This window comes from Nicotiana sylvestris, chromosome 5 (assembly GCF_000393655.2).
Source record: "Nicotiana sylvestris chromosome 5, ASM39365v2, whole genome shotgun sequence".
NCBI lineage: Eukaryota > Viridiplantae > Streptophyta > Magnoliopsida > Solanales > Solanaceae > Nicotiana > Nicotiana sylvestris.
Window position 1 is genome coordinate 1215643 of NC_091061.1, and position 13413 is coordinate 1229055.

At 36.3% G+C, this 13413-nt stretch overlaps 1 protein-coding gene across 1 annotated transcript; it reads right to left on the reverse strand.

The window, feature by feature from the left end:
* Positions 1 to 4404: 4404 nt before the first annotated feature.
* On the reverse strand, positions 4405 to 11823 carry LOC104227290 (beclin-1-like protein). The gene is made up of 9 exons (XM_009779512.2): positions 11561 to 11823; positions 10031 to 10566; positions 9536 to 9660; positions 8740 to 8788; positions 8446 to 8604; positions 6873 to 6958; positions 6246 to 6317; positions 5531 to 5680; positions 4405 to 4826 (listed from the first exon to the last, which is right to left on the reverse strand). The coding sequence occupies exons 1-9, from the start codon at positions 11733 to 11735 to the stop codon at positions 4595 to 4597; spliced, it is 1584 nt and encodes a 527-aa protein (XP_009777814.1). The 5' UTR covers positions 11736 to 11823; the 3' UTR covers positions 4405 to 4594.
* Positions 11824 to 13413: the final 1590 nt, after the last annotated feature.

A 13413-nucleotide genomic window follows, 5' to 3' on the forward strand; every position in this document is an offset into this window, starting at 1 on the left:
AGAAATTCTTAAAATGCATGGGAAGCATAGTTGAAAGTTTTATCAACAACAACGAGAAGAAGCCCAGTGAAATCCCACAAGTGGGGTCTGGGGAGGGTGAGGTATACGCAGACCTTACCCCTACGTAATAAAGGTAGAGATGATGATTCCGAAAGACCCTCAGTTCAAAAGAAATGAAAATGAAGCAATAAACAGGCAGTAGCAACAACCAGGTAATTAGACAGCTGAAAGTTTTATCGCTACACCTTCAATTGATGGACTCGACTGTAAAAACCATATAAGGTACAGATAATGTGCAACTGTCCATAACAGTTAAATCGTTGTAAAAGAGAACACGAACTGCACATAATTTACCAAAATAAATTCTTACTTGAAATCCTTTTGCTCAAGTGTTTTTGATTGAATTGGTTTGGAGATGATGACATCCCGAAGAATTTCAAGAAGATGCATAGGCTGCTCATCCTCAGTACTATTTTTTTCCATCAGCCCCTAACTTTTGTTGGCTGATAATCACAAAACCAAAATTTCTTACAAAGAAATCCTTAACTTTTGGATAAAGTGTGAAGGATTCCATATAGCTCAAAAGAAAATTTGTATCGAGGAGCATCATACGCGCAAAATCAGGATCACTATAACAATCCGTCCAACCTTCAACCTAACAATGCCTGATATCATTGATAACTGCACAGAAGATGTTATCATAATAAGTTATGCGGGAATCGAACCCCCTCCGCTGCTGGCGGACAGATGTATAATGTACTAAATAAGGGGAGATCTGCTGTTTACTGCTCACGGAAACATCCGACCTATACTATAGTCAAGTCGTTCACCTATCTTTCTGATCTACTTTCCTTCTATTCATCAGATTTTAGGCTTTGACCCAGTGAAAAATGGGGCTCTTCCGGGAAAAGTCGCTTCCTTTTTTCGGGGACTTTTCCGCAACTCCTTATCACTATTTCGCTTTCTATAAAGCATAGTGTCAGTCTCCAGAGGGGTATAAAAGAATGAAAGGAATGTCTTCGATCTGGCTCTTGTTCCTATTACCGCTCTGCTAGCAGAGCAAATGAACATAAATCTTTCCGAATATCATGAATATCCTTCGCCCCTTATCTCCTTATCTTCCTATTTATAAGTCACAACTTACTTCGACGTTTCGATTTCCCATAGAATCTCCGGAGCTTTCTCAGAGATAGTTATGGACCGACTAAATGACTAGATTCTCCCGGAACGCGGTTTAGATAATTTCCATGGGCCAATAAGACGGTGTCTAAGATGGCAGCCAACTATCTTTCCGTAGGGATTATCATTTCCAGTCTGGCTCTCGAAGACTCAATATCAGAGGAAATTTTGACTACTCTAGGCTAGAGGACTTGACGGACCTCAACATGGGTGTGCTATAAAACTAGGAGAAGAACAGAACTAAACGGATCAATTCCTTTGACCGCTCGTTTCGAGCTTCCAAGCGATAAGCTTGTGCTTGTTTGGAGGGATCATCATAGATGATTAAAGTGTGTCGTTCACTCGGGCACCTCCATTTAGAAAGAAGGGTCGAAGGTTTTGGGCCTGTAGCTTTCCCCGTCCCCCCTTCGTCACAACTCGACAGCATGCGAGCAGTATAAGCCCTTCTCCTGCCTGGGAGGGCCACCTCTGAGAGTGAGACATTGTATTGTGTCTATGTAGCGATTGGACAGAAACGAAATAGGCTATGGACTTGGATCTACCAAATGATAAGAATGCCTCTGAGATTCAATCATAAACCATCCCCAGCCCCTTCTCATCAATGGACTCCTGACGTATACGAAAGAGTGCAGTTCGTTCGAGAAATTCCTACCACCAACAAGCAAAACGAGTTCTCATTCACGGATAACTAAGCTTTGACAAGGAGCAGTGATCTAAACCAAAGCACAAGCTTTGAAATAGAAAGAAAGATAGAAGTGCCATGGTGAAATGCAAGACAGAAAAGGGTGTTGGCAAAATCCAATACATAATGTCCCGAGGGGGCATTGTTGAATGAATTGACTTCGGTTTGATTTTCAGTCGCAAAATCCAAAATTCAGGCTTCATGCAGGCGAGTTGCAGCCTGAAATCCGAACTGTGGACGGGTTTTTTGGAGTTAGCTCACTCTCGCGGGATCACGACCCATGAAACAAGTAGCTGCATAGATTCGATTGGGATTGATTCTCGGGATCATCCTAAAACGTGAGATGAGCTGCTGATTCTACTCTTGGAGTGAGTCAACATAATGCTTCCAGAAAAGGCTTTTAACCGGAAATCACACCAGAATATGAGAGCAACTGAGATTCCAACACCTTATTTAATGGTTATTGTTATTGCGTTTTAACTATTTTCTGGTTCTTATATTGCTGTTATTATTTCGATGGTTGGTTTCTGTTGATGATACTGATATATTGTCTTTTTCGTTTTCTTGAGCCGAGGGTCTATCGGAAACAACCTCTCTACTTTATCGGGGTAGGGGTAAGGTCTACGTACACACTACCATCCCCAGACCCCTTACTTGTGGGATTTCACTGAGTTGTTGTTGTTGTTGTTGTTGTTTACAAATGCTGGAATTCTCAATGGTGTTATCAAGGCTGGAATGTGTCACGCATACATTTTTTACCAGCTTGTTTGAATGGTTGTTATCTATCGTTCATAATGTATCGTATTGTATTGTATTGTATTGTATCGCTTTGATGTATATAATGTTTGGATAGATTATATTGTTTATTAACATTTTATGATGTGATGCACCAACAATATGAAGAATAAACTTGCAATATTATAAAGAAAAAATAAGGTACAAGGTAATATTAGTATATAAAAAGGTAGGGTAAAGGATAAATTAGGACTATTTTAATAATAAAAAAGGGCAAGATGAGAAAAAAATAAAGAAACGACGCCACCACACCAAATCGATCGTTTCATAAAGTGGTACTTTTCGTTGTTACGTAACGACAAATTTCATGATACGATACAATAAAATTTAAGTTACATTCAAAACAAACATTGTATTTAAAGTAACAATACGATACAATACAACCGGTAACAACCATCCAAACTAGCTGTAAAGCTCGGGGAAAGGGGCATATGAGTACTTCCTGATCCGAATAAACTGGGGGCATCAAATGAGATAAAATTTTAATTTAAAAAAAAAAAAGAGACCAAGACTTATAATACAGTGATATAAATAATTAAAAAGAATGGAGGGGATGAGGGATAACGCGTGCAATGGTTGTTAGTTTCCATCTAAGTCTTAAAATAATGAAATGAGTTGGACACACTAATTAAGGGTTGTTTGATTTGAGAGATCAAGGAAATCCAATTTCATTATAAAACTTCGAACTAACACAATACTACTATTTGATTTTCAGGGCGTATCTAGGCTTAGCCATATGGGTTCACGTGAATCCATACTTCTCTCCGTAAATTATGTATAATAATATTATATTTCTTCAAAATTATTTAAATATATGTGCGTGCACCATGCTCAAAGACTCCTATGATGCAATAATTATTAGGTGCACCTCTACAAGTAAAATTGGGTTTAAAATCCTATTTTGGACGGTCTTATTTTCGGTACAAAGTATAGATATATAAGTCAAAATTACTAAAATTTTAAAAAGAATATAATTTTGAACCTATAAGTGTAGCGGGTTCATAGTAAGAAACTATAGTTAAACCTGTTAAATTTAAATTTTAGATCCACCTTTTCATAATAGTGCACACATCCTTTTGAAATCTTGGATCCGCCTCTGCGGGCATCATACCTCGTATTACTAAAATAATCTTTGCATAACTAATGTAGTACTTTATTTTGGTTTTTGGTATCAAACTCCACATAACTTATGCATAATTTACTATCAGAAACCAGACGTCTTATTCGTAACACCAGTGAAACTTATATGAGAATCTATGCATCATTCTGCGAAATAAAATGTGAAATAAGAATATCTACAGTGTGAGGTCTGAAGAGAGTAATATAAATGTAGACCTTACCCTATCTTGGGGAGGTAGAGAGACTGTTTTGGATAAACCTTCTGGCAAAAGCCTGCTACTAGAGATTTAGAGAAAATCACAAGCACGATTTAATGTGACCTATATTGGAATATACAGCTTCAAAAAATTTTATCGAGTCAAGAAAATAATATGATGCAACATTACAAGTGATTGCGTTGCACTGATAGAATTTGACATGAGATTAAAACAACAACAACAACGACGACCCAATACAATCCCACAAGTAGGGTCTGGGGAGGATAGTGTGTACGCAAACCTTACCCCTACCCCGAAGGAGTAGAGAGGTTGTTTCCGAAAGACCCTCGGCTCAAGAAGACGAAAAAGACTAGAAGAGAAAGGAAGGTACAATATATTAGTACCATCAAACAGAAACCATCAGACATGATATTAGAGAAAATAAAACAAGAAGCACTATTAAATGTGATCCATATTGGAATATACAACTTCAACCTTTTTTAACGAGTCAAGAAATAATATGATGCAACATTACAAGTGATTGCTTTGCACTGACAGATTTCGACATTCTTGTCTATTTACAACATGCTAAGCACAACAGGAGAAGTTGGTATTAGTGATTTCAAGATTGAAACTTGGGATTAGTTGGTTGTTTGCTGTATAGTGATCCTGCAGCTGGAACTTCAGCTTGTGAAGAGACGGTTGCAGAAAGTGGCTGGAAATTTGTATTTCCAACAAACCAGTAGAGCACCCACTTCAAATTGCAGAGTGTGTACTTGAGAGCTTTGGTCCAATTTTCCTGCTTATTGAAGCTCTGAGTAATGGAGTAACTTTCAACTTTGTCATTGTCAATCCTGCAAGAAAGCCATAGATAATTAAGCAACAGTTACAGTACTCTGGTTGAAATGCATCAGACCAGAACTTTGTTGGAGAACGCCAATTCTATGTCTAACATCGAGTCGAGTAACCTATGGTCCAATTGTGGCTTCCAATATGTACATCCTAACATATGTCATATAAAAAGCTCAACATTCACTTCAAAGCAGCAGTTCGAAGATCAAGATAAATTGGTGTAATACAAATTACAAAATAACAGCAGAGTCATAAAAGTACTTCGCAAAAGCATCAGGTTTAGCTCCTTCCATGTTGGAATTTGTCCAACTCTCCCTTAGTTTAAGTCCCATTGGTGCACGCAGTTGTCTAAGACATATTACAAACTCATATGAATGACCACGCCAAGTCACTCACCTCTTTACATTCTCAACCTAAAAAAGAAAAGGGAAAAGCAAAGAAACTTATGTAATTATTTCCACTGATCCAAATTGATGTCATTGCTCGAACTTCAAGCTCCTTCTTTCAGGGATAAAATGGTGGAAATAAGCAGGCAACCTTATCATAAAAACAAAATCGACCAAACTCTTCTTTGCAGAAATCCTGACTACCAATTACACAATACCAATGTATCTGAGAAATATAAATCTGAGATTTACTATAGAACATTTTGCTAAAAGATTGAAGCTTCTATGGAATCACACTTCTTGAATATGCAGAGGCTTACTTGTACGGAAGCTTAAAACATTTGTCAGGACGAATATTGTTCTCCCTATCTTTTGAATTTGCAAAGTCGGCGAACTCCTTTAGGCAGGTCAAGAACAATGTCATTGCTTTGTCATATCGTGTGCTCCAGAAGAGATTTACCGGGCCAAATCTTCAAAAGAGTAAGAGGGATCACATTAGTTACTGGGATCACATTAGCTACTTCTAAAAGGTTAAAGTTTGCTATTGGAAAACCAAAAACAGTGTCTGTTAATCCCAAAGTTCTTTAAGACGCCTTTCTAGTGCAGCGGGTTGAGATGAAACTTTATGTCATGAAGGTTTCGTGTTCGATCCTCTGTACTTAATAATTCAGCTATTCTTTCTTTTATCTTATCAAAAAAAAAAATATTTTTTCTTTTATAAGCTGCTACTGCCTAGGTATTAAGATAACTGGAAGGGAAGATTCAAAAGAACTGGCCTCCAAAAGGTGATTTTGGAGTTTGTACATTTCATTCACTATTATCAAGTCGAAAGCTCAATGTATTACAATGAAACCACGTCAATATTAAACAAACTACCCCTCCTACATTTACTGAATATAATTATCATTGCATCATCACCCACCTGAAATCAACTTATTTGTATCAAATTGAAATCAACTTATTTGTACCAAATTGACATACTGGTAATAAATATCTTTGGGAAAAAATGTTTGGGAAAAAAAAGAATAGACTTACAGTTCATAAGTATTGTTATTGGTGTCCATGATCCGAGGATAACTTCCCATAGGAAGAATTTTTATCCGATATCTGGAAAGGGAAAATCAAGGATACACATCGGACAGATAACAACAAGAACACTATGCTTTACGGGGAAAAAATGCAATATATTTGGTGTCTAGCTTCCAAAAGTTTATATGCTGTCATACTTAGTATTGTTTATCCGAAGCTGAACATTAACTCTAGTCAGATCAAGTCTACTTGAACAAACATGGCAACTTGGTGATTGGGTAAAAATAATCTAATGAAGGCTTGAATAAGAAAAGTTAGACTGGATTAAAAATACACAGGTTATTCAAAAATTCCACAAGGACTGAAGGACCATATGCTAATTTGAGCGGCAAGGTCAAAAGACTCAGCAAGAACTTTATGCACCTTGGATCGGACCTAATCAAGATCTATCAAAAACAATTTAAGATTCATAATGCATAAGCACCAACAGTTCTTAGGCTGAGAGTTGCATCCTGACAAGCAAACTAGGCAGTAAAAGATTAATAAAGTTCTGGATTCAATCAATCAAGGAAATGACCGAGAAAAGGATTATATTTTTAACAAATAGATAGATGTATATTCCAATAAGGATACTGAAACTTTGGCCGGAAATGTTGAGCCATTGTATGGAGAAGAAGGCAAGCTTGGCCCCATGCTGCATTTATCTCGTCCCACTCAACCTAAGCATTTATCATAAATGTTGAACATTTAATTAAAAAAATTAAAAAAGAAGAAAGATAATATAATTACGATGAGAAAAATTGACCAGACAAGAAAGTATGAGATACAGTATCATAATATGAAATAATGAGTCCTTTCTGCCATTTAAAGTGTAGCACAAAATAACACTTCATAAATGCAAAGAAAAAAAATAGGTAAATGGAAACAGCTACTACCAGATAACATTATTCAAGATGTCTAAATGAAGTACAGAGACGGATTTACATGGAGGGGGGTAGGGTACATGCACCCATGCTCCCCTCCCTAGGCTATATATAAAATACTAATTTTTTCAATTATGTGGTTAAATATATTTGTGGGCACCCATGCTCAAGTGATTGGTTTGGTGCATTGGTGACTAAGTGCCCTTCTTATCTCCTTTTTGTCCCCAAGGTCAGGGGTTCGATCCCCATACAATTCTTTTTGATTAATTCCTTTTATAATTAATTACAATAAATAAATTCCCAATTTCCCACACCCTTTTATATTAACAACATATCCCTATGCCCTTTCTTTCTTTTCAATTAACAAACAAATACATTTTTTTTTTACTTTTTTTAAAAAAAAAACCTTTTGCCTACGTCTTTTTTATTTTCTTCTCCTAATCATTCTTTTGAGTACAAAAACTTTGAAATCCCTAAAAGCAAAATACTCATGACTCGTCTCTCTCAGCTCTGAGGCTCTCAGTGGATTCAAAGCAGGAAAACCCCTGCTCAATATTAAGCGCCGATTTTAAAAACTTTTTTGAGTGATTGTTTAATTTGCTATATAGAGCGTGAGATATTTAAAACTGTAAGTAATGATGTTATTATTGACTGTTTTCAATAAAAACTCGTCGAGGACAATTGTAAAGTGAATGATATTTTTTGCAAATATAGTATTAATATAGTTTGCTCGTCAACTTGCCGCCATCATGAAATTCTATATAATGGAACCAAACATCTATCTTAAAGATAATAGTGCACCCATGGTATTAAAATCCTGGATATGCCTCTGGCAGTCAATACACCAAACAGAATTCATCTAGTATATTCTCTAGTACTTGCACAACATTTATTTCTCCATTTCCTTTCATCAGATTCGGTATTAAACAGGACATAGAATTGAAGATGTAGCATATTTCACAGTGGCCTAAACAGAGGTTTGCTCTCAACCAATTTCCTTGACCTATTTCTGCTTTCAATTAACAAATTTACTTGACTCCTTCTCCAACCAATAACCCGAAAAAATATAAATTTTATAGCATATTTTGAATATTAATCAGATATATTTTTTTTGATAACCAAAAAACTAGGATTATAAAGAATATTAACTGATATATTGAGGAAGTACTTTAAGAGAAAATACGATTACAGTATCGAATATCAAACACTGCAGTAAAGCATACTGCTGAATTTATCTACCAGGAACCACACAATTATATCCAAAAAAAATTATAGTAACATACCGGAATTTTAGGAAGTCTTCCGAGACGAAAGTTGTTAATCGTTCCGAATTCACCATCATACCAGATTGGGAATGCATCATTGAGCACATTAGTCTTCTTTAACAGCTCTAAATGAGCTTGTGAAACTTCTGTCTTAGCTAAAATTGCATCTCTCTCTTCCTGCAGTAAAAAGATCATTTCTAACACTGATTTCCTTCCTCCAACACAAGATACGACACATGACCAAAGCTTATCTCAAACAGGAAACTAAATATGTCAGATACAAACAGACGCATGGTGAGAAGTAGCAAGAACCTGATGAGATATCAACTGAAACTGAAAGTTGTTGAATTCTTGCCAGTACCTGGCAAAGAGAAGGCATCTAACTATTAGCAATTAGTGATAAGAAATCTCAAACGACTATTTAATTAGTAGATATCATTTATTACACTATTGGTCCATGCAACCAAGCCCGGCTATAGTGACAGGTACTCTTTTAGTTGTACGTTTCTCTACTTCAGGCTATTCCGAGTTCCTTTATAATACTACAACAACATCATCAACCACTACATCCTCAATCTCGAGCTAGTTGGTGTCAACAAATAAGGTAAATAATTTTATTAATGATAGAAAAATCTATGGTATACAAGCAGCAAAAATTGGAGAATCTTCAACAGAATATGACTCCCTACGAATCACCACCAGATCTATGTACAAACTAGGATCTCATGGGTGCACCGAAAAGAAACAATATGTGTCTCCCTGCTACTAATTTAAGTTTTACCCCCCTTTAACTCTGCTTGCTTCTAACTTCTTATGAGCTGTTTTACGACCACTTAGGATTTTAATGTTTTTAAGCCAGCAGTATCCTTGTATTTTTACAGTATCAGCTTGATACTGTTTTTAATAAAATCTTCACCTTATCAAAAAAAAAAGAGTCTCCTAAACTACATTTATGACGGCTAGTTGCTGCACCACCAACAACAACCACCACCCATTAAAATCCCACTAGTGGGGTCTGGGAAGGATAGAGTGTACGCAGACCTTACCCCTACCCCGGAGAGGTAGAGAGGTAAAAGGTGAAAATGCAACTCAGATCATTTGAAATTACCGCTCCTCCAACTCCTTAAAGCGGCTAGATTTTAACTCTAGCTCCTTCAGTTCGGCAGTGACCACAGCACATTGCTTCTCTGTTTCTTCTATTGCTGCTTCAAGTTTTCGCTCTTCTTCTTCTATCTTCAACAGCATGGAAACACATTAATGTCAATAAATGCTCTTCAATACAAGAGATTTTACAAAAAAGTGCAGTAGACGTTTTTGCAAAAAAGGTACGCGCTAAGCCTCGGTTTTCTTTATCCACAACTGTGTTTCCCATTTTATTCTAATATATTAATTTTGTAATATCCTCACATTCATACCAACTATCAACTGAATGCACTAGGACCGAGGACTTCAGGGGTGCTAAAATATTTTTCCAGGTCTAAGTTTTCCTAAGGTACTTCCATGCTGCATCAGGTTATATAGCATCTTAATTTATTTGTTCTCTATGTCATGTATAAAGGTGAAAACTACAATGCCCTTTAGGTGACCCAAAATTGTGATGCACCTTCAATTTCTCCTTCAGAAAATCAGCCTCACTAAGAACATTTCTTGCTTCTCCCTCTAGTCGCTGAAGGCAAGCTTCGTAGGCTTGTATGTCCCTGTTAACATCTTCAACCTCCTTATCAAGTTTATCAGACAACACTCTCATGCATTCAAGACACAACGGTTGCTCAATCTGGGTCTGCGTTGAGGCAATATCAAAAGCACGCTTTAGCACAGTGATGGTGGAGTGAAACCCAGAATTATTTGGCTGCGTAGGAGCATTTTGAGGCCCACCATCTGGTGATGGAACATTTGTACCAGCTCCATCAGATGTAGGCTCACATTTATACACTGAAGCAGCTGGTGGAGGCAAAACCACGAATGATTCTTCCATGGCCTTCCCAAACTGGCTTGCATCTGGTTGAGCGGATACTCCTCGTCCTCGAGGCGGAATCCCTGGTCCCTGATTTCTTTGCTTTGGCAATACGACGTAGGAATGTTCCATACGACTCGACCCTATAACACTACCAGCTCCATGCATTGAAGAACCCTGCATCCCTGCACAAAACCCCCAAATCAGCAAATCCCAGATGTATTATCTGTGCTTGTACTATTCCACAGGACATAGAAAAGAAAACTAACAACAAAATGAGGATCTATGGGAACAAAAAATCTAGGGATTTCGTATTATGGAAATCCAATACTCCCTCTGTTTCAATTTATGTGAACCCATTTGACTGGGCACGGAGTTTAAGAAAAGAGAGAAGACTTTTGAACTTGTAGTGTAAAATGAGGCACATATATTTTGTGTGGCTATAAATCATTGCATAAAAGTAAATTGTTTCCAAATAAGGAAAGGGGTCATTCTTTTTGGCACGGACCAAAAAGAAAATAGGTTCACATAAATTGAAACAGATGGAGTATTATTTAGAGGGTGTTTAGGTAATCTTATAAGCGGGTCAAACTAGTTTATAAGACTTTTTAACTTATCTACGCGCCCGATAAACACCAGAAGTGCTGATAAGCTAAAATCATCCAAAAGCCACAAGTTGATCCCTCTCCATTCCATTTTCTTCATTTGTTCTTCTCCTTATTTAGATACACTTTTTAATTTATAACTTTTGTGAATAAATTCAAGGACACATTTTAATGGAAAAATGCTTATCAACACTTTTTTACCACAAACACATCAACTGTTTATTATCAGTTTCACCCCAAAAATTTAAAATTTCGCTTCAGCACCAAAAATTATTTTTCATCACTTAATGCTTATGAGCTATTTTCAATCAGCTAAACCAAACGGACTCAAAACTCTAAACGTTGCGTCCTCCATTGAACTAAGTAGCATCCCAAATTAAAGCTTCTCTAACACACAATTACTTCACAAATAAATTCACTAAAGGTAAAAAGCTTTTATTGCATACAAAATAAAAATAACCAAAATTTTCCAATTATTACCTCCAATACAGCAGTTCACATAATCTTCTATACATGATTAATTGATTGATTGATGAATATATAAAGGTAGAGAGAGAGAGAAGCGGAGGCAAACCGGAGCGAGAAGGAAAATCCGAGAAGAATTTATCGGCATAATTATCGACGCCGACGATGCACAGAGGATTGTGGCAGTTCTGACAGAGGTATCGAGGAAGATTCGGGTCAACCGGTAAAGTCCGACCCTTATCCGGCGTAAGGTTATTAGTACTACTGCTGCTATTTTTCGTCATGATTGAAGATCGACGAATTCTGTGTGTTACTGTTGGAAAATTTAGTTATATGAATTTGATGGAATATTTGGAAGCTCCGTTAGCAGGTGGATCGGAACCTTTTTCCGGGTCGACTTGGTTTTAATGCGATTACTCAGCAATTAAAAAAAGGAATTTTTACGCCCCGTAGAAAATTTTAGTACCATATTTATTTTAAATAAATATCATTTTAAAATATTACATCCTATAAATACCTTTTATCTTTTATAGCAAAAAATCTAAATATAATTATATCCTACAATTAAGGCACCATATATGCTAAATATTATTTTTCTCTCTCCCTTTTTGTATTTTCTCTCACATAATTACCGCGTATTTACAAACCCCAATACAATCTCTCTCTGTTTGCATACAACCAGACTCTCTTCTCCTACAAACCCTAGTTTCTTAACTCTTCTCCCACCCAAATTCTCAATTTTCAATCCTTAAACTATCAGAATCATCAATTATATATATGTGGAAGAGTCCAATGCAGTGAGTGTGACATATCTCTTTGCATCTGTTATCAAAGAAAAGGAGGAGAAGGAGAGAGATTGAGTACGGGGAAGTATCAAAGAAATTGACTCCGAGGCGAAAGGCTTCACGGACGGCGGCAAATGCGTCTTGTTCGGAGACATCCCCGAAGACTTTGCCAAGAGGATAACATGGAAAGATTCCTTTTCACGTACCTTTTCAATTTTTGTGGATGTGTTAGGGGGCTGACCAGCCGGAACTAATGGCTGGCCGCCGGCCGGCGAAGCCATAGGGCTGTTTCTCTCTCTAGATCGCCCAAATCGCCTGTTTGTATTCAGTTGTATTCGAATGTATTCTTCAGCTGTATTCACTTGTATTCAGGTTTAATCAGTTGTATTAAACTATTTTATTCAGCAATAGTTAGTTGTATTCAAGTGTTTTATACAACTGTATTCAGTTGTAGTTAGTTATATTCAACAATTTTATTCAGCAGAAGTTAGTTGTATTTTGTTGCATTCAAGAGTTTATTCAGCTGTATTCAGTTGTATTTTTGTTGTAATCAAATGTTTTATTCAGATGAATTAAGGTGTATTTTGTTGTATTCAATTGTATTATTCATATGTATTTCTCTTTATTCAGCTATAATCTTATTATGTATCTTTCAAATACAGATTAATGAGGGATCGTTTTAGTTCGTTGAGTTAAATTAGGAGAATATCATGTGATTTTATTTCCTTCCGTTTTTAGCGCAAATACGTTACTGTATTTAATGTTAATGTCGCTTGAATACAACTAAATACATGTCAAACTTAGCTGGAATTCCAGATTTTATGCCTATATTTTTGGTTGTATTAATGAATACAACAGCTTAAATACATGAAATACATTGTATAAAAACATAAAAGATATCTATAACACGTAATATAGCAAAGAGTATCTATAAATGACTAATTAGACCAAAAAAATGATGCTTTATGAAAAATTCTCATTAAAAAATTAAAAACATAAATATAGTTTGGAATATTTGGGCCGCTAATTTTTGCAAATTTAGCCTAATCTGCCACATGCTACTAGGTGATTGACAGGAATGGCCCTGTAAAAGCCTAGACTTTAAATGTTATCCTAGTTTTGAATGTATTTAGAAAACGACCCTATATACTTATTGGTTGTCAGGGTTTTTTTTTGG